Raw genomic sequence first — 27,412 nt, forward strand, 5'->3', positions numbered from 1 at the left:
ATTATTACTAGTATATAATAATATCAATACTAGCATTATGTCTTTAAGGTTATATGTGAGGGCAAACATTATGACTAGGTGGATGTTATTTAATCAATTACTCCTTCTAGTTTTTATTTTATGTCACTTTTCATCCTTCCATACATATTAAAAAATATAATTAATTTTATATAAATAAGAACCTATTTGAATTATTTTATAAAATTTATGTTTTAGTATTGTAAATATAAATTAAAAGAAAAAAATAAAAATATTATTAAAACATGTTTATTTTATTTATATTACAAAATTATTTATAATTTAATAATTAATCTTTGTTGAAGAATGTGATGGGTTAGTTTTAATAATTTTGGCTTAATTGTAACTTTAGTCCTTCTATTTTATCTTTTTTATTTTATTTTGATCCTTCTATTTTAAAAGCCACTATTTTAGTCCTTTTTTTAAGTTTTCTATGCAATTTTCGTCTCCTTATTTTTCGTCTCCACTATTTTTTTTTTGCAAAATTAGTCCCTATTTTTGTCTTTATTTCATTAAAGAACTCAAAAGGAGACCAAAATCGTGGTTCTAGAAAAGGGAAACCAAAAAAAAATAAAAAGTAAAATTGAAGAGGTGAACTGAAATGGGATTTTTTTAGTATTGCGGAAGTCATGACGGCGTCGAGGAAACGGGGACGACCGAAAAAGGTTTCCCGGTCACCAGAGATAGTGAGTCATGACTAAATTGCGGCGGAGAAGGGTGGAGAGAGTGTTTGCGAAGGTGCAGTGAGTGATACGAAGAAGGACAATGGGGATGTGAGGGAGAATTGGGAAAGTGACGAAGAGATTTTAGGGATTGACCAAAACCCTAAAAATGGCGAAGGGGATTCTAAGTTGGTGAATCAGGAGCAAAAATTGTGGGTAGATGTGATTCAGGGGAACCGGAAATCGGTGAATGGGAAAGCAATTACATATGTAGCACCCAAGATAGTGGAGGGAGTGGCGGAGGCGATTATCGAAGAAGATGATGTTGCGACTGAAATCCGATTTTGGGACACCGCTCTTATCATGTATGCTATTGGGGGAAACTTGAGCATGAACGCCGTAAAGAACTACATGACGAAGGAATGGAATTTTGTAAAGCTTCCTGAAATGTTCTACAATGATGAAGGGTACTTTATCCTGAAGTTCAAGACGGACACAGACAGAGAAGAGGTTATGATGAAGGGGCCGTATACAATCAGTAATATGCCCATGGTGCTCATGGATTGGCGGCCGGATTTCTCCATGGAGAGGGATATGTTGCGTACGGTTCCAATCTGGGTGAAGCTTCCCCAACTTCCTCTGCACATGTGGGGAGAGAGGAGTCTAAGCAAGATTGGTAGCATCATAGGAACCCCTATGTACACTGATGAATGTACAACAGCAAAACTAAGAGTCACATATGCGAGGATCCTAGTGGAAGTTGATGTAACTCAAAAGCTGTGTGAAGAAATTGTTATTAACTATGATGGAAAGAAAAGGAAACAGAGAGTGGAATATGAATGGAGGCCCCAGTTTTGTGAACGATGTCAAAAGATGGGACATGTCTGTGAGAGGGACAAGAAAACCCATGTGAAAGTGTGGCAACAAAAGAAGGAGTGGGGGTAGCCAGAAACAGGGCAACAAAGCAAAGAACAGCCTAAGCAGAAGAGTGATAAAACTAGCGAAGTAGGTATAAATGAGCAAAAAAGCCATAGGAGGGAAGAACAAGCACAAACAGAGGATAATTTGCGCAAGAAAGATGAGATGGTGGACAAACCAGAGGATGGAGGAGAGTGGACTGAAGTGCTCAAAGGACTGAGAACTAAAGGTACGAATCCTAAACAAGTTGATTTTCTAAGGCAAATTTTTAGCAGTAATGGCTTTAGCACATTAGGAGAGTGGAATGACCCTAAGGTGCACCCCATAGGGGAAGTATGATTTTATCTTGGAATGTGAGGGGGTTAAATAAAGCAGCTAAGCAAAAAGAGATTAACTCCCGTCTCTTGAAGCTGCAGCCTAGTATTGCTATTTTGCTTGAAACAAGGATCAAAAAAGATAATGCAGGGGGAATATGGGTAACAGATGGCAGTTTATTGACAATTATAGTAAGCATGACAATGGCAGGATTTGGGTCCTATGGGATGAGAACAATACTACAATCAAGATGGAATCCATGACTGACCAGATGGTACACTGTGGGGTGTATAATACTGATTGTGGTTTTGTGCACTGGCTGACTGCAATATATGCATCAAATAATCTTGATAGAAAGAAGGAGCTATGGAAAGATATGGGAAACATAAGCAAGTCTCAGCAGGGACCATAGATTGCAATGGGGGACTTAATAATGTGCTGGGAATGCAAGATAGAATAGGAGGCAGAGCAGTTCAGGAACAAGAATTCAAAGACTTAAGAGATATGATGGAGAATGAAGGATTGTTTGAAATTGAGAGCATAGGAGAGAGGTTCACATGGTATAACAAAGATACTGAGGACCCGATATATTCATGTATAGATAGAGTTATTGGCAACATGGAATGGATTCAAAAGAACATAAACAAGACTGTGCATATGCTAGAATCTGGGGTGTCTGATCATGTTGTGGTATGTATACAGGGTGATGTGCTAGAGAGACCAAAGACTGGGTTTAAATTCATTAATGCTGTGACAGGTATGACAGGGTACAATGAGGAGGTTGCTAGAAGTTGGCAAGAGCAGAGTAGAGGGGACAAAGGCAATAGACTATGGCAGAAATTGACGAGACTTCAGCCAGTTCTCAAAAAGCTCAATAGGCCAATCCTAAGCATAAAGAGTCAGCTTGAGGAGAAAAGAAATGAGCTGAATGAGGTTCAAAATATGGTTAGGCAAGATAAAATGAATAAGGAGCTGATTAGTAAGGAGAGAATTTGCACTGAGGAGCTGTTAAAACTCAGTGATTTAGAGGAGGAAGTCCTTAGACAAAGAGCAAAAGTTGACTGGATTAGAAAGGGTGATGGGAACAACTCATTTTTTTACTCCACCATCAGAAGTAGAGCTAAATAGAAGCTGATAACCAAACTTGTTAAGGATAATGGAGAGATATGTGTGAACAAGGAAGACATGGAAACTGAGGTGCTGGAATTCTACACCAGTTTAATGGGAACTGCTGCTGCCAACCTGGAGGGTGTTGATATAGGTGCTATGAGAAGAGGCAAACAGTTGAATAGAGAGCAGAGAGCCATGCTTAGCAGTCCTGTCCAGGTCAGGGAGATTGAGGCAGCGTTAAAGAGCATTGGAGATCTTAAAGCACCAGGGATAGATTGCTATGGAGCTAGGTTCTTCAAGCAATCCTGGCAAGTCATAAAGCAAGATGTGATTGAGACAGTGAGGCTATTTTTTGAAGAAGGTATAATGGACAGCAGATTTAACAAAACACTAGTTACCCTTATACCCAAGCATGGAAAGGCTAATAGCATCAAGGAGTTCAGACCTATCTCTTGTTGTACCACAGTGTACAAATTGATATCTAAGATCATGGCAAATAGGATGATTGGTGTGCTTGGAAGTATCATTAGCAAAAATCAAGCAGCATTTGTGCCTGGTCAAAATATCCAGGACCATGTACTTCTGGCATATGAGCTGATTAGAGGTTATAGCAGGAAAAGTGGGAGCCCTAGATGCATGGTGCAAATGGATATTAGGAAAGCGTATGATTCAGTTGATTGGGTAGCAATGAAAACTATAATGACAGAAATTGGATTCCCTAGAAGGTTTGTCAAGTGGGTGATGCAAGCAGTAACCATAGTCACATACCAATTCAACATTAATGGGAGGATAACCAAGAGCATCAAAGCTGCAAGAGGGCTGAGGCAGGGAGACCCCATATCTCCATTGCTCTTTGTGGTTGTAATGGAGTACTTGCACAGGAAGGTGGATGACTTGAAAAGCAAGGCAGGCTTTAGATACCACTCAAAATGTGACAAAATGCAGTTGGTGGACCTGAGCTTTGCAGATGACCTGTTGATGTTTGCAAGGGGTGATGTTGTATCTGTCCAACATATGATGGATAAGTTTAATGAGTTCTCAAGATCCACGGGGCTGACTGTAAATCTGAATAAATGCAAGATATATTGTGGGGGCATGAAGGAAGAAGATAAAATACATATTGAGCAAATTATTGGGTTCACTAGAGGGCAGATGCCGTTTAGATACTTAGGGATCCTCTTACAAAGCAGGAAACTCTCAAATAATCACTGTATGGAGATAGCTGAAAGAATAGGGGAAAAGATGAAACATTGGAGTACAAAGCTCTTGAGCTTTGCTGGCAGAGTGACTCTACTAAAAAGTGTGGTGTTTGGAGTTGCAAGCTACTAGATGAGCTGTTTGCCACTACCAAAACTGGTAACAAAGAAGCTGGAGGCCTTGTGTAGATCGTTCCTTTGGACAGGAAAAGGAGAAATCACAAGGAAATCGCCAGTTGCTTGGGACAATGTGTGTGGGCCTAAGAGTAATGGAGGGCTAGATGTTATAAACCTAGGGGTCTGGAATAAAGCCTGCCTAACAAAGCTCTTATGGAAGCTAACTAGCAAGGAGGAATCCTTGTGGGTGCAATGGGTTCATAGATATTATATAAAGAATGAGGATGTTATGCAGGTGCAAGTTAAGGAAAATGGATCCTGGATCCTTAGAAGCATATTCAATCTGAGACCTCAGGTGACACAGATGGAACATTGGAAAAAATTGAATGAGCGAGGTGGTTTCAAAATGAAAAATCTGTACCTTGAATTCTTGGAAAAGCACCCGAAGGTAGAATGGAGAGTTTTGATGAGGAAAAATTGTGCACGACCAAGGGCAGTTTTCACTATGTGGCTGGCGTGTAACAAGCGATTAGCAACCAAAACCAGACTACAGAAGTTTGGTGTGCAAACTGATCTCAAGTGTACTTTCTGTGATTGTCATGAAACAATATAACATTTGTTGTTTGAATGCAGAGAAACAAAGACAATTTGGGAGCAGATGCTTATTTGGCTCAACATGAAGCATAAGGTGCAGGGGTGGGAGCAAGAACTCAGTTGGGTGACCAAAGTGTGTAGAAGCAGAAATTGGAGAAGCAACATTGTTAAAGTGGCTATTGCGGAGACAATTTATGAAATCTGGAAAAATCGAAATGATAGAGTTTTTCCGCATCAGTACAAGGAGAACAACATTGCTCAAAGGATTATTGAGCTCATTGTGAATAGAATATGGGTATACCCAAAATATAGGAATAGAGTAGCTCAAATGTTAGTTTGAATAACATGATAGAACTGGTATATACGTTGTATACCGCTGGACCCTAAGGGTCGCTTGGCTTTGTATTGTTTCTTGATTATAATATAATCGTTTTTCTCAACAAAAAAAAAAATAGGGGACCAAAGTTACAATTAAGCATAATTTCTTTCTTTCCAACCATATTTGTTTTCTTTTAATTACAAGACTCAAGAACTTGTTTAAGAAGTTCTAATTTAGTTTTACTCAAACTAATAGAATATTGTTTGACTAAAAGAATATAAAATCAATGAGATATTTTTTAAAAAAAAAATCATAAGTTGCATGCGGTATATATTTTAGTTTTGTATTTGATAAATAAATAAAACCTAGCTAGCAAGCAAACACAAACACCTATTTGTATACCATAAGGAGCAAAAGGATATTCGATTCAAATATATATATATATATATATATATATATATATATATATATATATATATATATTTATGGATAAATATTTTAAACATCACTTATATACGTTTATGACGACTCTCTACTTATGTTGTATTGCATTTATCTATTACATCCTTTTTATAAAATTAAAATTATAATATTGAAATACGGGCCGGGCTGGCCCATCGGGCCGCACGGGCCTTTGAAAAATGGGTCGGGCTCATTTTATGTGGAACATTTAACAATTGGACTGGGTCGGGTCAGCCCATTAAAACACGTTGGCCCACAGGGCCGAAGCGGGTTGTGTCGCGCCGGCCTATTTGACAGCTCTACCCATACCTCATATATTAAATAAAAATAAATAATAAAAAAATATTTATATGGAGACTTTATCAAAATCCCAAACAGAACAAAAGTAAAAAATAATGCTAAAAAAATGGTAACTTGAAAAATCCAACTTATTCCTCAAGAACTCTTGCTTCATGAATTTGAGGGGAGGGGTAGGGTGAGGTGTGTGTCTGTGTGTCTGGGGGGTTGTAGTTCACCAAAGTGTCGAAACAATTGATTGATTGTAGTTTGCAAGCTTATCCATATAAGAGTTGTCTTTTATAAAAGTCGACTTTTCTGAGAAAAAATCAAATTTTTATCGAAAAAAATAATTTTTTTTCAAAAATATAAAAAGTCGAATTTTTTCGAAAATAAAAAAAATCGAATTTTCCAAAATAAAAAAATCGAATTTTCCAAAATAAAAAATTCAATTTTTTATTAAAAATAAAAAAGTCAATTTTTTAATGAAAAATAAAAAAATGATTATGAAATTTTTTTTTGGAAAAGTTTGGACCTTGAAGCCTTATTTAAATTTTAAAGACCTTTATTTTAAAACTCTGCATATTTTGGAGCTCATTTACTTTCAAAAATTTAGACCCCTTATATTTTGAGGACCTTAAATATTAGATCCTAACATTGTTTTGTGAGAACTTGTAGTGAGAGGTGAAACAACTACATACCATAACTTAAAACTAACATGCAAAGCATGAACATTTCTAACACTTAAATGATATATTCAAAGGTAAACAACTACATACCATAACTTAAAACCAACATGCGATATTCAAAGCTAAACAACTACATACCAGAACTTAAAACCAACATGCGAAGTATGTTAATGCCTAAAAATTTGTCTTTGGTGGGAGTTGTATTATTAGTTTTTGGAATAAGTTTTATAATATGTGCTTACAATGAGTTTAATATTTCTAACAATTTTTGTTTCATTTTTCTGTTTTATTTTTTCTTTCTCATTTTTTCTGTAATCTTTTTACTATTTAATTTAATTTTTTATTTTTTAAAAATATCTATTTTTTATTTTAATTATTTATTATTTGCATTTTTAATTTTTACTTGATCTTTTTACTATTACTTGATTTTTTATTACTTGATTACTTGTATTTACATTTTATTACTTGATTTCAATTATCTTTTTACTATTACTTGATTTTTTAATTATTTACATTTTATTTAATTTAATACATTTTAATTGTATTTGTGTAATAAGTTTATATATTAAATAAAAAATATTTAAATACATTTTTATTTAATAATTAAAATGTATGTTTTTATTTAATATTTAAATACATTTTATTTAATTTAATACGTTTTAATTGTATTTGTTTAATAAGTTTAAATATTTAAGTAAAAAATATATAAATACATTTTTATTTAATAATTAAAACGTATGTTTTTATTTAATATTTAAATACATTTTATTTAATTTAATACATTTTAATTGTATTTGTTTAATAAGTTTAAATATTAAATAAAAAGTATTTTAATACATTTTTATTTTATAATTAAAACACATGATTTTATTTAATATTTAAATACATTTTATTTAATTTAATACGTTTTAATTGTATTTGTTTAATAACTTTAAATATTAAATAAAAAATATTTTAATACATTTTTTATTTTATAATTAAAATGCATGATTTTATTTAATATTTAAATACATTTTATTTAATTTAATACGTTTTAATTATTTATTTACATATTTAAACGAATACAATTTAAAACTATAATTAAAAAAAATATTGTTGTAAATATTAAAATCAAATAATAAATATTAAAAAAATACATTTTTGTAATAATTAAAAATGCAAATAATAAATAATTGAAATAAAAATAAATATTTTTAAAAAATAAAAAATTAAGTTAAATAGTAAAAAGATTACAGAAAAATAAATAAAAAAATAGAAAAATGAAAAAATGAAAAAAAATTGTTAGAAATCATAACATGAATATTTAAATGTTAAATAGAATGAAGTAAACTTACTGTAAGAGAATATTATAAGATCTATTCGAAGCACAGGACAAATTTTTGGGCATTAACATGCTTTCTAATATAAACTAAAAATTTATATAATAAAAAATGCTTACTTGGCAATAAAAATAATAAATAAATAATATAAAAAGCCACATGGGTGATCCAGTCAACGAAAAAAAAAAATACATGCCACGTAAGCTTTTTGGATGATTGGATCTGACGAAGGTTTAAAATGAGAGAATCTTCAAATGTTAGGGGAATCCATATGACTTCTTTTTTTTTTGCATGGGGCTTTTTCAAAAACGCCCTATATGACAGGAGGGTAAAAAGGTATTAACCGTTTTCTTTTTTTAGGAATGCATACAAGTGTTGGAAGCCCCTTATGTAGACCTAAGAAAGGGATAAATTTACAAAAGGAGCCAAAAGTAGAATCCCCAGTCGATGGTGCTTATACGCATTGAAAGGAAGTTGTAATCCATTTTTGGAAGTGGGAGTCGTACACAAGGAAACTATAGCCAAAATAATTACCCAATATACATTGTTCTAAAGCAAGAATTGCAACATCTCACTCAGTTGAGTTCTAAAATGAGATTGTGGATTAAAAAATTGTGACCCATATGAATCATAGTAAATTTACTATCACCCAAGATAGAAAATGTCCATAGTGTCTTTCAACCATTGCAGTTCAGCCAACACAACAAGACTACAAAGGGATATCAAGGAACTTCCCTCATAACATGTCTACAAAAAGGGCCAAACCATTATCCCTTAACCAAATAGGACTAACAACCATATCATTAGTTTCTTCAAACTCTTGATAGCTGCTAACATAGAACAGGGATAAGGGCAGATACCTTAAGGAATCACCACCATAAATAAGTATTTCAAAGCATTTTTATAACAACTTTTAACAAACAACAAACAAAGTCACACATTTCACCCTATCCAAAAACTTAAAGAAAAAAATAGGTAAATAAGAAGGAGAAAGATGACATGGAAAGATAAAGATCAACAAATGTAGTGAGACGTTGAAGTAAGCAGAAACAAGTCACCAAATGTTGAGAAGAAAATTTTGGAGAAGCTACCCAAAAATAAAGAAGAATGCAAAAGAAACTATGAAACATAGACTTCCTATTTATAGAGGGTCTTTTGAACCTAAAATTCCAAATCTAAAATAAATTTTCAAATGAAAAAAACTAGTAACAAAAAGCCATATGGCTTCACCAACAAAACATTTTAAATTCTATTAACATGTTCCTTTAAGACGCATAATCATTTTCGGTGTGATGCCGTGAGTAGAACAATCGCTGCAATGAACATAATCAACATGCTTCCAAGTAGTGTATAAGTTCTCTTTGATGATTTTCTATACTCTCCAAACAAAACAATCCCCCAAAAAGTGCCAACACGTGAAAGTGCTTGCACATAAAATACTCTTTAAATATAAGGGTTAAATGTACTTTATCCCCTTGTCATTGTAGCGAGTTTTGACTTACACCCCCTTAAGAAAAGATTTGTGATCTCCCCCTTGACAAATGAAGATTCCTTCGCTATAGACCATGTGTCACTATTCCATCCAGAATCTTCCTACGTGGCGTCCAATTGGACTTTTATTTTATTTAATTTTTAAATTTTATGTGGCATTATTTAATTTTTTAAAACTTTTTTATGTATAATTATTTTTATTCCTTTCTACGTTTTCTTATAATTTTAAATAATATTTTTTATGAAATTAAATTTACAAAATATTAGTTATGGGCTTAAAGCATAATACCTTCACTTAGCTCATATATTTAAGTCCATTTTCAATTCAATTGTCCACGTGTGTGTTTGCCTTATAAATATTGATAAGTTTGTTACAAAATTCGATGTGAGACTCTATCAGTTAGGTTACTCCCTGCATCACAGCTCAGGCTAGGGTGAGAGACCTGTTTAGGTCTCTTACCGTGAGAGACTTCATTTATTTTTTGGTTTTAAATGCTTTTCAACCATTGGATTAAATTAGGGTACCATTAGATTAAATTGGGGTTGCTGATGGTATGGTGTACCCAACACACACAATAAAACTCTTTAATGCTGGTCCATGTGTTTTGCTGTTTCCAATGTCTGAATGGTACAGTAAAAGTTAAAAATTTTGTAGCCAATGATTGTAGCATTAATTGAATACTGAAGAAATTGAAAAAAAGGAAAAATGGGCGTGGAGCAAATTGAGATAGTAGTATCATCTTTGCAAAATGCACCCCTCATTAACATATAAATATTACTAGTAAAATTAAAATTAATAATAAAAAAACTGCATATTTAAAATTTACATTAAAATTATAAAAAATATTGTTTTTTATTTAAAAACTTGATGTTTATTTGAATAAAATAAATAAATAAAGTTTAACTTAATAAATCTAAGCTAAATTTATTTTGTAAAACTTGATTTTTTAATTTAAAAATATATATATGTTTACCATAAAAAATTTCACTTTAATTTTAATTTTTTTTAACTTCAAAAAATATTGTTTTTTATTTAAAAACTTGATGTTTATTTAAATTAAAAAAATAAATAAAATTTAACTTAATAAATCTGACCGCTAAATTTATTTTGTAAAATTTGATTTTTTTTTAATTTAAAAAATAAATTATGTTTATCTTATAAAATCTCACGTTAAATTTTTTTTAAAATTAAAAAAAAAAATTGTTTTTTATTTAAAAACTTGATGTTCATTTAAATTTAAAAAATAAATAAAGTTTAACTTAATAAATCTAACGCTAAATTTATTTTGTAGAATTGGATTTTTTATAATTTAATAAATAAGTTATGTTTAACTTAAAAAATCTCACGTTAATTTTAATTTTTTTAAATTTAAAAAATAAATTATGTATAAATTTAGAAATCTCAGGTTCATTTAAATTATTAGTTATTTTATTCAAAAACAATTATTTTAATGTTTAAATAAATCATTTTGACCTATAATAATAATAGTAATAATAATAATAATTATAAAATTATAATAATATTAGTAATAATAATATTAATTATAATAATAATAATAATAATAACACATAGTTATAGTAATCATAATAATAATAAAAATAATAATAATTACCAAAATAATTGTAATAATAGTAATAATAATAACAACACATAGTTATAATAACCATAATAATGTGTGAACCATGTAAGGGATTCAACTGATGATGTCGAACTATGTGTGAAACATGTCAGGGATTCAACTGATGATGTCGAACTATGTGTGATCCATGTCAGGGATTCAATTGATGATGTCGAACTATGTGTGAACCATGTCAGGGATTCAACTGATGATGTTGAACTATGTGTGAACCATGTCAGAGATTCAACTGATGATGTCGAACTATGTGTCTACCATGTGAGGGATTCAACTGATGATGTCTAACTACGTGTGAACCATGTCAGGGATTCAACTGATGATGTCCAACTATGTGTGAGACATGTCAGGGATTCAACTGATGATGTCGAACTATGTGTCGACCATGTCAGGGATTCAACTGATGATGTCTAACTATGTGTGAACCATGTCAGGAATTCAACTGATGATGTCCAACTATGTGTGAAACATGTCAGGGATTCAACTGATGATGTCGAACTATGTGTGAACCATGTCAGGGATTCAACTGATGATGTCGAACTTTGTTTGAAACATGTCAGGGATCCGACTGATGATGTCGAACTATGTGTGAAACATGTCAGGGACTCCACTGATGATGTCAAACTATGTGTAAACCATGTCAGGGATTCAACTGATGATGTCGAACTATGTGTGAAACATGTCAGGGAATCAACTGATGATGTCGAACTATGTGTGAAACATGTCAGGGATTCAATTGATGACGTCGAACTATGTGTCGACCATGTCAGGGATTCAACTGATGATGTCTAACTATGTGTGAACCATGTCAGGAATTCAACTGATGATGTCCAACTATGTGTGAAACATGTCAGAGATTCAACTAATGATGTCGAACTATGTGTCTACCATGTCAGGGATTCTACTGATGATGTCGAACTATGTGTGATCCATGTCACGGATTTAACTGATGATGTCGAACTATTGTGAAACATGTCAGGGATTCAACTGATGATCTCGAACTATGTTACTACCATGTCAGGAAATCAACTGATGATGTCGAACTATGTGTGAAACATGTCAGGGATTCAACTGATGATGTCGAACTATGTATCTACCATGTCAGGGATTCAACTGATGATGTCGTACACTCGTACTATGTGTCTACCATGTCAGGGATTCAACTAGTGATGTCTAACTATGTGTGAACCATGTCAGGGATTCAACTGATGATGTCCAACTATGTGTGAAACATGTCAAGGATTCAACTGATGATGTCGAACTATGTGGAACCATGTCAGGGACTCAACTGATGATGTCGAACTATGTGTGAACCATGTCAGAGATTCAATTGATGATGTCGAACTATGTGTCTACCATGTGAGGGATTCAACTAATGATGTCTAACTACGTGTGAACCATGTCAGGGATTCAACTGATGATGTCCAACTATATGTGAAACTTGTCAGGGATTCAACTGCTGATGTCGAACTATGTGTCTACCATGTCAGGAATTCAACTGATGATGTCTAACTATGTGTGAACCATGTCAGGGATTCAACTGATGATGTCCAACTATGTGTGAAACATGTCAGGGATTCTACTGATGACTTTGAACTATGTACCATGTAAGGGATTCTACTGATGATGTCGAACTATGTGTGATCCATGTCACGGATTCAACTGATGATGTCGAACTATTGTGAAACATGTCAGGGATTCAACTGATGATCTCGAACTATGTTACTACCATGTCAGTGAATCAAATGATGATGTCGAACTATGTGTGAAACATGTCAGGGATTCAACTGATGATGTTGAACTATGTGTCTACCATGTCAGGGATTCAACTGATGATGTCGAACTATGTGTGATCCATGTCAGGTATTCAACTGATGATTGTAAACTATGTGTGTACCATGTCAGGGATTCAACTGATGATGTCGAACTATGTGTGAACCATGTTAGGGATTCAACTGATGATGTCGAACTTTGTTTGAAACATGTCAGGGATCCGACTGATGATGTCGAACTATGTGTGAAACATGTCAGGGATTCCACTGATGATGTCGAACTATGTGTAAACCATGTCAGGGATTCAACTGATGATGTCGAACTATGTGTGAAACATGTCAGGGATTCAACTGATGATGTCGAACTATGTGTGAAACATGTCAGGGATTCAACTGATGATGTCGAACTATGTGTCGACCATGTCAGGGATTCAACTGATGATGTCTAACTATGTGTGAACCATGTCAGGAATTCAACTGATGATGTCCAACTATGTGTGAAACATGTCAGGGATTCAACTGATGATGTCGAACTATGTGTCTACCATGTCAGGGATTCTACTGATGATGTCGAACTATGTGTGATCCATGTCACGGATTCAACTGATGATGTCGAACTATTGTGAAACATGTCAGGGATTCAACTGATGATCTCGAACTATGTTACTACCATGTCAGGGAATCAACTGATGATGTCGAACTATGTGTGAAACATGTCAGGGATTCAACTGATGATGTCGAACTATGTGTGAAACATGTCAGGGATTCAACTGATGATGTCGAACTATGTGTGATCCATGTCAGGGATTCAACTGATGATGTCGAACTATGTGTGAACCATGTCAGGGATTCAACTGATGATGTTGAACTATGTGTGAACCATGTCAGAGATTCAACTGATGATGTCGAACTATGTGTCTACCATGTGAGGGATTCAACTGATGATGTCTAACTACGTGTGAACCATGTCAGGGATTCAACTGATGATGTCCAACTATGTGTGAAACATGTCAGGGATTCAACTGATGATGTCGAACTATGTGTCGACCATGTCAGGGATTCAACTGATGATGTCTAACTATGTGTGAACCATGTCAGGAATTCAACTGATGATGTCCAACTATGTGTGAAACATGTCAGGGATTCAACTGATGATGTCGAACTATGTGTGAACCCTGTCAGGGATTCAACTGATGATGTCGAACTTTGTTTGAAACATGTCAGGGATCCGACTGATGATGTCGAACTATGTGTGAAACATGTCAGGGATTCCACTGATGATGTCGAACTATGTGTAAACCATGTCAGGGATTCAACTGATGATGTCGAACTATGTGTGAAACATGTCAGGGATTCAACTTATGATGTCGAACTATGTGTGAAACATGTCAGGGATTCAATTGATGATGTCGAACTATGTGTCGACCATGTTAGGGATTCAACTGATGATGTCTAACTATGTGTGAACCATGTCAGGAATTCAACTGATGATGTAAACTATGTGTGAAACATGTCAGAGATTCAACTGATGATGTCGAACTATGTGTCTACCATGTCAGGGATTCTACTGATGATGTCGAACTATGTGTGATCCATGTCACGGATTTAACTGATGATGTCGAACTATTGTGAAACATGTCAGGGATTCAACTGATGATCTCGAACTATGTTACTACCATGTCAGGGAATCAACTGATGATGTCGAACTATGTGTGAAAATGTCAGGGATTCAACTGATGATGTCGAACTATGTATCTACCATGTCAGGGATTCAACTGATGATGTCGTACACTCGTACTATGTGTCTACCATGTCAGGGATTCAACTAATGATGTCTAACTATGTGTGAACCATGTCAGGGATTCAACTGATGATGTCCAACTATGTGTGAAACATGTCAAGGATTCAACTGATGATGTCGAACTATGTGGAACCATGTCAGGGACTCAACTGATGATGTCGAACTATGTGTGAACCATGTCAGAGATTCAATTGATGATGTCGAACTATGTGTCTACCATGTGAGGGATTCAACTAATGATGTCTAACTACGTGTGAACCATGTCAGGGATTCAACTGATGATGTCCAACTATATGTGAAACATGTCAGGGATTCAACTGCTGATGTCGAACTATGTGTCTACCATGTCAGGAATTCAACTGATGATGTCTAACTATGTGTGAACCATGTCAGGGATTCAACTGATGATGTCCAACTATGTGTGAAACATGTCAGGGATTCTACTGATGATGTTGAACTATGTACCATGTAAGGGATTCTACTGATGATGTCGAACTATGTGTGATCCATGTCACGGATTCAACTGATGATGTCGAACTATTGTGAAACATGTCAGGGATTCAACTGATGATCTCGAACTATGTTACTACCATGTCAGGGAATCAAATGATGATGTCGAACTATGTGTGAAACATGTCAGGGATTCAACTGATGATGTTGAACTATGTGTTTACCATGTCAGGGATTCAACTGATGATGTCGAACTATGTGTGATCCATGTCAGGTATTCAACTGATGATTGTAAACTATGTGTGTACCATGTCAGGGATTCAACTGATGATGTCGAACTATGTGTGAACCATGTTAGGGATTCAACTGATGATGTCGAACTTTGTTTGAAACATGTCAGGGATCCGACTGATGATGTCGAACTATGTGTGAAACATGTCAGGGATTCCACTGATGATGTCGAACTATTTGTAAACCATGTCAGGGATTCAACTGATGATGTCGAACTATGTGTGAAACATGTCAGGGATTCAACTGATGATGTCGAACTATGTGTGAAACATGTCAAGGATTCAACTGATGATGTCGAACTATGTGTCGACCATGTCAGGGATTCAACTGATGATGTCTAACTATGTGTGAACCATGTCAGGAATTCAACTGATGATGTCCAACTATGTGTGAAACATGTCAGGGATTCAACTGATGATGTCGAACTATGTGTCTACCATGTCAGGGATTCTACTGATGATGTCGAACTATGTGTGATCCATGTCACGGATTCAACTGATGATGTCGAACTATTGTGAAACATGTCAGGGATTCAACTGATGATCTCGAACTATGTTACTACCATGTCAGGGAATCAACTGATGATGTCGAACTATGTGTGAAACATGTCAGGGATTCAACTGATGATGTCGAACTATGTATCTACCATGTCAGGGATTCAACTGATGATGTCGTACACTCGTACTATGTGTCTACCTTGTCAGGGATTCAACTAATGATGTCTAACTATGTGTGAACCATGTCAGGGATTCAACTGATGATGTCCAACTATGTGTGAAACATGTCAAGGATTCAACTGATGATGTCGAACTATGTGGAACCATGTCAGAGACTCAACTGATGATGTCGAACCATGTGTGAACCATGTCAGAGATTCAATTGATGATGTCGAACTATGTGTCTAACATGTGAGGGATTCAACTAATGATGTCTAACTACGTGTGAACCATGTCAGGGATTCAACTGATGATGTCCAACTATATGTGAAACATGTCATGGATTCAACTGCTGATGTCGAACTATGTGTCTACCATGTGAGGAATTCAACTGATGATGTCTAACTATGTGTGAACCATGTCAGGGATTCAACTGATGATGTCCAACTATGTGTGAAACATGTCAGGGATTCTACTGATGATGTTGAACTATGTACCATGTAAGGGATTCTAATGATGATGTCGAACTATGTGTGATCCATGTCATGGATTCAACTGATGATGTCGAACTATTGTGAAACATGTCAGGGATTCAACTGATGATCTCGAACTATGTTACTACCATGTCAGGGAATCAAATGATGATGTCGAACTATGTGTGAAACATGTCAGGGATTCAACTGATGATGTTGAACTATGTGTCTACCATGTCAGGGATTCAACTGATGATGTAGAACTATGTGTGATCCATGTCAGGTATTCAACTGATGATTGTAAACTATGTGTGTACCATGTCAGGGATTCAACTGATGATGTCGAACTATGTGTGAACCATGTTAGGGATTCAACTGATGATGTCGAACTTTGTTTGAAACATGTCAGGGATCCGACTGATGATGTCGAACTATGTGTGAAACATGTCAGGGATTCCACTGATGATGTCGAACTATGTGTAAACCATGTCAGGGATTCAACTGATGATGTCGAACTATGTGTGAAACATGTCAGGGATTCAACTGATGATGTCGAACTATGTGTGAGACATGTCAGGGATTCAACTGATGATATCGAACTATGTGTCGACCATGTCAGGGATTCAACTGATGATGTCTAACTATGTGTGAACCATGTCAGGAATTCAACTGATGATGTCCAACTATGTGTGAAACATGTCAGGGATTCAACCGATGATGTCGAACTATGTGTCTACCATGTCAGGGATTCTACTGATGATGTCGAACTATGTGTGATCCATGTCACGGATTTAACTGATGATGTCGAACTATTGTGAAACATGTCAGGGATTCAACTGATGATCTCGAACTATGTTACTACCATGTCAGGGAATCAACTGATGATGTCGAACTATGTGTGAAACATGTCAGGAATTCAACTGATGATGTCCAACTATGTGTGAAACATGTCAGGGATTCAACCGATGATGTCGAACTATGTGTCTACCATGTCAGGGATTCTACTGATGATGTCGAACTATGTGTGATCCATGTCACGGATTCAACTGATGATGTCGAACTATTGTGAAACATGTCAGGGATTCAATTGATGATCTCGAACTATGTTACTACCATGTCAGGGATTCAACTGATGATGTCGAACTATGCGTGAAACATGTCAGGGATTCAACTGATGATGTCCAATTATGTGTGAAACATGTCAAGGATTCAACTAATGATGTCGAACTATGTGGAACCATGTCAGAGACTCAACTGATGATGTCGAACTATGTGTGAACCATGTCAGAGATTCAATTGATGATGTCGAACTATGTGTCTACCATGTGAGTGATTCAACTAATGATGTCTAACTACGTGTGAACCATGTCAGGGATTCAACTGATGATGTCCAACTATATGTGAAACATGTCATGGATTCAACTGCTGATGTCGAACTATGTGTCTACCATGTCAGGAATTCAACTGATGATGTCTAACTATGTGTGAACCATGTCAGGGATTCAACTGATGATGTCCAACTATGTGTGAAACATGTCAGGGATTCTACTGATGATGTTGAACTATGTACCATGTAAGGGATTCTACTGATGATGTCGAACTATGTGTGATCCATGTCACGGATTCAACAGATGATGTTGAACTATTGTGAAACATGTCAGGGATTCAACTGATGATCTCGAACTATGTTAATACCATGTCAGGGAATCAACTGATGATGTCGAACTATGTGTGAAACATGTCAGGGATTCAACCGATGATGTTGAACTATGTGTCTACCATGTCAGGGATTCAACTGATGATGTCGAACTATGTGTGATCCATGTCAGGTATTCAACTGATGATTGTAAACTATGTGTGTACCTTGTCAGGGATTCAACCGATGATGTCGAACTATGTGTGAACCATGTCAGAGATTCAACTGATGATGTCGAACTTTGTTTGAAACATGTCAGGGATCCGACTGATGATGTCGAACTATGTGTGAAGCATGTCAGGGATTCCACTGATGATGTCGAACTATGTGTAAACCATGTCAGGGATTCAACTGATGATGTCGAACTATGTGTGAAACATGTCAGGGATTCAACTGATGATGTCGAACTATGTGTGAACCATGTCAGGAATTCAACTAATGATGTCAAACTATGTGTCAACCATGTCAGGGATTCAACTGATGATGACGAACTATGTTTGAACCATGTCAGGGATTCAACTGATGATGTCCAACTATGTGGGAAATATGTCAGGAATTCAACTGATGATGTCGAACTATTTGTCTACCATGTCAGGGTTTCTATCGATGAGGTCGAACTATGTGTTATCCATGTCACGAATTCAACTTATGATGTCGAACTATGTGTGAAACATGTCAGGGATTCAACGGATGATCCCAAACTATGTTACTACCATGTCAGGGATTCAACTGATGATGTCGAACTATCTGTGAAACCTGTTAGGGATTCAACTGATTATGTCGAACTATGTGTTATCCATGTCAGAGATTTAACTGATGATGTTGAACTATGTGTGAACTATGTCAGGGATTAAACTGATGATGTTGAACTATGTGTGAAACATGTCAGGGATTCAACTGATGATGGTAAACTATGTGTGAACCATGTCAGGGATTCAACTGATGATGTCGAACTATGTGTGAACCATGTCAGGAATTCAACTGATGATGTCCAACTATGTGTCAACCATATCAAGGATTCAACTGGTGATGTCGAACTATGTTTGAACCATGTCAGGGATTCAACTGATGATGTCAAACTATTGTGAAACATGTCAGGGATTCAACTGATGATCTAGAACTATGTTACTACCATGTCAGGGAATCAACTGATGATGTCGAACTATGTGTGAAACATGTCATGGATCCAACTGATGATGTTGAACTATGTGTCTACCATGTCAGGGATTCAACTGATGATGTCTAACTATGTGTGATCCATGTCAGGGATTCAATTGATGATTGTAAACTATGTGTGAACCATGTCAGGCATTCAACTGATGATGTCGAACTATGTGTGAACCATGTCAGGGATTCAACTGATGATGTCGAACTATGTGTCTACCATGTCAGGGATTCAACTGATGATATCAAAGTATGTGTGATCCATGTCAGGGATTTAACTGATGATGTCGAACTATGTATGAACCATATCAGGGATTCTACTGATGATGTTGAACTATGTGTCTACCATGTCAGGGATTCAACTAATGATGTCTAACTATGTGTGAACCATGTCAGGGATTCAACTGATGATGTCGAACTATGTGTGAAACATGTCAGGGATTCAACTGATGATGTTGAATTATGTGTCTACCATGTTACGGATTCAAGTGATGATATCGAACCATTTGTCTACCATGTTAGGGATTCTAATGATGATGTCGAACTATGTGTGATCCATGTCACGGATTCAACTGATGATGTCGAACTATGTGTCTACCATGTCAGGGAATCAACTGATGATGTCGAACTATGTGTGAAGCATGTCAGGGATTCAACTGATGATGTTGAACTATGTGTCTACCATGTCAAAGATACAACTGATGATGTGGAACTATGTGTGATCCATGTCAGGGATTCAACTAATGATTGTAAACTATGTGTGAACCATGTCAGGGATTCAACTGATGATGTCGAACTATGTGTGAACCATGTCGGGGATTCAATTGATGATGTCGAACTATGTGTCTACCATGTCAAGGATTCAACTGATGATTTCTAACTATGTGTGAACCATGTCAGGGATTCAACTGATGATTTTCAACTATGTGTGAAACATGTCAGGGATTCATCTGATGATGTCGAACTATGTGTGAATCATGTCAGTGATTCAACTGATGATGTCTAACTATGTGTGAACCATGTCAGGGATTCAACTGATGATGTCGAAATATGTGAGAAACATGTCAGGGATTCAACTGATGATGTCTAACTACGTGTCTACCATGTCAGGCATTCATTTGATGATGGTAAACTATGTGTGAACCATGTCAGGGATTCGACTAATGATAGTAAACTATGTGTGAACCATGTCAGGGATTCAACTGATGATGTTGAACTATGTTTGAAACATGTCAGAGATTCAACTGATGATGTCGAACTATGTGTGAACCATGTCAGGGACTCGACTGATGATGTCGAACTATAGTGAACCATGTCAGAGATTCAACTGATGATGTCGAACTATGTGTCTACCATGTCAGGGATTCAACTGATGATGTTTAACTATGTGTGAAACATGTCAGGGATTCAACTGATGATGTCGAACTATGTGTGAAACATGTCAGGGATTCAACTGATGATGTCGAACTATGTGTCTACCATATCAGGGATTCATCTGATGATGTCGAACTATGTGTGAATCATGTCAGAGATTCAACTGATGATGTCTAACTATGTGTGAACCATGTCAGGGATTCTACTGATGATGTCAAACTATGTGTGAAACATGTCAGGGATTCAACTGATGATTGTAAACTATGTGTGAACCATGTTAGGGATTCAACTGATGATGTCGAACTATGTGTGAACCATGTCAGGGATTCAACTGATGATGTCGAACTATGTGTCTACCATGTCAAGGATTCAACTGATGATTTCTAACTATGTGTGAACCATGTCAGGGATTTAACTGATGATTTCCAACTATGTATGAAACATGTCAGGGATTCAACTGATGATGTCGAACCATGTGTCTACCATGTCAGGGATTCATTTGATGATGTCGAACTATGTGTGAATCATGTCAGTGATTCAACTGATGATGTCTAACTATGTGTGAACCATGTCAGGGATTCAACTGATGATGTCGAAATATGTGTGAAACATGTCAGGGATTCAACTGATGATGTCTAACTACGTGTCTACCATGTCAGGCATTCATTTGATGATGGTAAACTATGTGTGAACCATGTCAGGGATTCAACTAACGATAGTAAACTATGTGTGAACCATGTCAGGGATTCAATTGATGATGTTGAACTATGTTTGAAACATGTCAGAGATTCAACTGATGATGTCGAACTATGTGTGAACCATGTCAGGGACTCGACTGATGATGTCGAACTATAGTGAACCATGTCAGAGATTCAACTGATGATGTCGAACTATGTGTCTACCATGTCAGGGATTCAACTGATGATGTTTAACTATGTGTGAAACATGTCAGGGATTCAACTGATGATGTCGAACTATGTGTGAAACATGTCAGGGATTCAACTAATGATGTCGAACTATGTGTCTACCATGTCAGGGATTCATCTGATGATGTCAAACTATGTGCGAATCATGTCAGAGATTCAACTGATGATGTCTAACTATGTGTGAACCATGTCAGGGATTCAACTGATGATGTCGAACTATGTGTGAAACATGTCAGGGATTCAACTGATGATGTCTAACTACGTGTCTACCCTGTCAGGGATTCATTTGATGATGGTAAACTATGTGTGAACCATGTCAGGGATTCAACTGATGATGGTAAACTATGTGTGAACCATGTCAGGGATTCAACTGATGATGTCTAACTATGTGTGAACCATGTCAGGGATTCAACTGATGATGTCCAACTATGTGTGAAACATGTCAAGGATTCAACTGATGATGTCAAACTATGTGTCTACCATGTCAGGGATTCTACTGATGATGTCGAACTATATGTGATCCATGTCACGGATTCAACTAATGATGTTGAACTATTGTGAAACATGTCAGGGATTCAACTGATGATTGTAAACTATGTGTGAACCATGTCAGGGATTCAACTGATGATGTCGAACTATGTGTGAACCATGTCTGGGATTCAACTGATGATGTCGAACTATGTGTCTACCATGTCAGGGATTCAACTGATGATGTCAAACTATGTGTGATCCATGTCAGGGATTTAACTGATGATGTCGAACTATGTGTGAACCATGTCAGGGATTCTACTGATGATGTCGAACTATGTGTGATCCATGTCACGGATTGAACTGATGATGTCGAACTATGTGTGAACCATGTCAGGGATTCAACTGATGATGTCAAACTATGTTACTACCATGTCAGGGATTCAACTGATGATGTCAAACTATGTGTGAAGCATGTCAGGGATTCAACTGATGATGTTGAACTATGTGTCTACCATGTCAAAGATACAACTGATGATGTGGAACTATGTGTGATCCATGTCAGGGATTCAACTAATGATTGTAAACTATGTGTGAACCATGTCAGGGATTCAACTGATGATGTCGAACTATGTGTGAACCATGTCGGGGATTCAATTGATGATGTCGAACTATGTGTCTACCATGTCAAGGATTCAACTGATGATTTCTAACTATGTGTGAACCATGTCAGGGATTCAACTGATGATTTTCAACTATGTGTGAAACATGTCAGGGATTCATCTGATGATGTCGAACTATGTGTGAATCATGTCAGTGATTCAACTGATGATGTCTAACTATGTGTGAACCATGTCAGGGATTCAACTGATGATGTCGAAATATGTGAGAAACATGTCAGGGATTCAACTGATGATGTCTAACTACGTGTCTACCATGTCAGGCATTCATTTGATGATGGTAAACTATGTGTGAACCATGTCAGGGATTCGACTAATGATAGTAAACTATGTGTGAACCATGTCAGGGATTCAACTGATGATGTTGAACTATGTTTGAAACATGTCAGAGATTCAACTGATGATGTCGAACTATGTGTGAACCATGTCAGGGACTCGACTGATGATGTCGAACTATAGTGAACCATGTCAGAGATTCAACTGATGATGTCGAACTATGTGTCTACCATGTCAGGGATTCAACTGATGATGTTTAACTATGTGTGAAACATGTCAGGGATTCAACTGATGATGTCGAACTATGTGTGAAACATGTCAGGGATTCAACTGATGATGTCGAACTATGTGTCTACCATATCAGGGATTCATCTGATGATGTCGAACTATGTGTGAATCATGTCAGAGATTCAACTGATGATGTCTAACTATGTGTGAACCATGTCAGGGATTCTACTGATGATGTCAAACTATGTGTGAAACATGTCAGGGATTCAACTGATGATTGTAAACTATGTGTGAACCATGTTAGGGATTCAACTGATGATGTCGAACTATGTGTGAACCATGTCAGGGATTCAACTGATGATGTCGAACTATGTGTCTACCATGTCAAGGATTCAACTGATGATTTCTAACTATGTGTGAACCATGTCAGGGATTTAACTGATGATTTCCAACTATGTATGAAACATGTCAGGGATTCAACTGATGATGTCGAACCATGTGTCTACCATGTCAGGGATTCATTTGATGATGTCGAACTATGTGTGAATCATGTCAGTGATTCAACTGATGATGTCTAACTATGTGTGAACCATGTCAGGGATTCAACTGATGATGTCGAAATATGTGTGAAACATGTCAGGGATTCAACTGATGATGTCTAACTACGTGTCTACCATGTCAGGCATTCATTTGATGATGGTAAACTATGTGTGAACCATGTCAGGGATTCAACTAACGATAGTAAACTATGTGTGAACCATGTCAGGGATTCAATTGATGATGTTGAACTATGTTTGAAACATGTCAGAGATTCAACTGATGATGTCGAACTATGTGTGAACCATGTCAGGGACTCGACTGATGATGTCGAACTATAGTGAACCATGTCAGAGATTCAACTGATGATGTCGAACTATGTGTCTACCATGTCAGGGATTCAACTGATGATGTTTAACTATGTGTGAAACATGTCAGGGATTCAACTGATGATGTCGAACTATGTGTGAAACATGTCAGGGATTCAACTAATGATGTCGAACTATGTGTCTACCATGTCAGGGATTCATCTGATGATGTCAAACTATGTGCGAATCATGTCAGAGATTCAACTGATGATGTCTAACTATGTGTGAACCATGTCAGGGATTCAACTGATGATGTCGAACTATGTGTGAAACATGTCAGGGATTCAACTGATGATGTCTAACTACGTGTCTACCCTGTCAGGGATTCATTTGATGATGGTAAACTATGTGTGAACCATGTCAGGGATTCAACTGATGATGGTAAACTATGTGTGAACCATGTCAGGGATTCAACTGATGATGTCTAACTATGTGTGAACCATGTCAGGGATTCAACTGATGATGTCCAACTATGTGTGAAACATGTCAAGGATTCAACTGATGATGTCAAACTATGTGTCTACCATGTCAGGGATTCTACTGATGATGTCGAACTATATGTGATCCATGTCACGGATTCAACTAATGATGTTGAACTATTGTGAAACATGTCAGGGATTCAACTGATGATTGTAAACTATGTGTGAACCATGTCAGGGATTCAACTGATGATGTCGAACTATGTGTGAACCATGTCTGGGATTCAACTGATGATGTCGAACTATGTGTCTACCATGTCAGGGATTCAACTGATGATGTCAAACTATGTGTGATCCATGTCAGGGATTTAACTGATGATGTCGAACTATGTGTGAACCATGTCAGGGATTCTACTGATGATGTCGAACTATGTGTGATCCATGTCACGGATTGAACTGATGATGTCGAACTATGTGTGAACCATGTCAGGGATTCAACTGATGATGTCAAACTATGTTACTACCATGTCAGGGATTCAACTGATGATGTCAAACTATGTGTGAAGCATGTCAGGGATTCAACTGATGATGTTGAACTATGTGTCTACCATGTCAAAGATACAACTGATGATGTGGAACTATGTGTGATCCATGTCAGGGATTCAACTAATGATTGTAAACTATGTGTGAACCATGTCAGGGATTCAACTGATGATGTCGAACTATGTGTGAACCATGTCGGGGATTCAATTGATGATGTCGAACTATGTGTCTACCATGTCAAGGATTCAACTGATGATTTCTAACTATGTGTGAACCATGTCAGGGATTCAACTGATGATTTTCAACTATGTGTGAAACATGTCAGGGATTCATCTGATGATGTCGAACTATGTGTGAATCATGTCAGTGATTCAACTGATGATGTCTAACTATGTGTGAACCATGTCAGGGATTCAACTGATGATGTCGAAATATGTGAGAAACATGTCAGGGATTCAACTGATGATGTCTAACTACGTGTCTACCATGTCAGGCATTCATTTGATGATGGTAAACTATGTGTGAACCATGTCAGGGATTCGACTAATGATAGTAAACTATGTGTGAACCATGTCAGGGATTCAACTGATGATGTTGAACTATGTTTGAAACATGTCAGAGATTCAACTGATGATGTCGAACTATGTGTGAACCATGTCAGGGACTCGACTGATGATGTCGAACTATAGTGAACCATGTCAGAGATTCAACTGATGATGTCGAACTATGTGTCTACCATGTCAGGGATTCAACTGATGATGTTTAACTATGTGTGAAACATGTCAGGGATTCAACTGATGATGTCGAACTATGTGTGAAACATGTCAGGGATTCAACTGATGATGTCGAACTATGTGTCTACCATATCAGGGATTCATCTGATGATGTCGAACTATGTGTGAATCATGTCAGAGATTCAACTGATGATGTCTAACTATGTGTGAACCATGTCAGGGATTCTACTGATGATGTCAAACTATGTGTGAAACATGTCAGGGATTCAACTGATGATTGTAAACTATGTGTGAACCATGTTAGGGATTCAACTGATGATGTCGAACTATGTGTGAACCATGTCAGGGATTCAACTGATGATGTCGAACTATGTGTCTACCATGTCAAGGATTCAACTGATGATTTCTAACTATGTGTGAACCATGTCAGGGATTTAACTGATGATTTCCAACTATGTATGAAACATGTCAGGGATTCAACTGATGATGTCGAACCATGTGTCTACCATGTCAGGGATTCATTTGATGATGTCGAACTATGTGTGAATCATGTCAGTGATTCAACTGATGATGTCTAACTATGTGTGAACCATGTCAGGGATTCAACTGATGATGTCGAAATATGTGTGAAACATGTCAGGGATTCAACTGATGATGTCTAACTACGTGTCTACCATGTCAGGCATTCATTTGATGATGGTAAACTATGTGTGAACCATGTCAGGGATTCAACTAACGATAGTAAACTATGTGTGAACCATGTCAGGGATTCAATTGATGATGTTGAACTATGTTTGAAACATGTCAGAGATTCAACTGATGATGTCGAACTATGTGTGAACCATGTCAGGGACTCGACTGATGATGTCGAACTATAGTGAACCATGTCAGAGATTCAACTGATGATGTCGAACTATGTGTCTACCATGTCAGGGATTCAACTGATGATGTTTAACTATGTGTGAAACATGTCAGGGATTCAACTGATGATGTCGAACTATGTGTGAAACATGTCAGGGATTCAACTAATGATGTCGAACTATGTGTCTACCATGTCAGGGATTCATCTGATGATGTCAAACTATGTGCGAATCATGTCAGAGATTCAACTGATGATGTCTAACTATGTGTGAACCATGTCAGGGATTCAACTGATGATGTCGAACTATGTGTGAAACATGTCAGGGATTCAACTGATGATGTCTAACTACGTGTCTACCCTGTCAGGGATTCATTTGATGATGGTAAACTATGTGTGAACCATGTCAGGGATTCAACTGATGATGGTAAACTATGTGTGAACCATGTCAGGGATTCAACTGATGATGTCTAACTATGTGTGAACCATGTCAGGGATTCAACTGATGATGTCCAACTATGTGTGAAACATGTCAAGGATTCAACTGATGATGTCAAACTATGTGTCTACCATGTCA

At 36.5% G+C, this 27,412-nt stretch overlaps 1 protein-coding gene across 1 annotated transcript; it reads left to right on the plus strand.

Annotated features, from left to right (window-relative positions):
- The first annotated feature begins 4,352 nt into the window (after positions 1–4,352).
- On the plus strand, positions 4,353–5,270 carry LOC131643248 (uncharacterized). Its single transcript, XM_058913400.1, has 2 exons — positions 4,353–4,915; positions 4,970–5,270. The coding sequence occupies exons 1-2, from the start codon at positions 4,353–4,355 to the stop codon at positions 5,268–5,270; spliced, it is 864 nt and encodes a 287-aa protein (XP_058769383.1).
- Positions 5,271–27,412: the final 22,142 nt, after the last annotated feature.

This window comes from Vicia villosa, unplaced genomic scaffold (genome assembly GCF_029867415.1).
Source record: "Vicia villosa cultivar HV-30 ecotype Madison, WI unplaced genomic scaffold, Vvil1.0 scaffold8, whole genome shotgun sequence".
In the NCBI taxonomy this organism is placed as follows: domain Eukaryota; kingdom Viridiplantae; phylum Streptophyta; class Magnoliopsida; order Fabales; family Fabaceae; genus Vicia; species Vicia villosa.

Bases quoted from the DNA above. Each gene is read 5' to 3' on its own strand.
- LOC131643248 (XM_058913400.1), top strand. From the start codon at position 4,353: ATGAGCTGTTTGCCACTACCAAAACTGGTAACAAAGAAGCTGGAGGCC. The intron at 4,916-4,969 runs GTGTACTTTCTG...GTTTGAATGCAG, and splicing joins GGTGTGCAAACTGATCTCAA to AGAAACAAAGACAATTTGGG.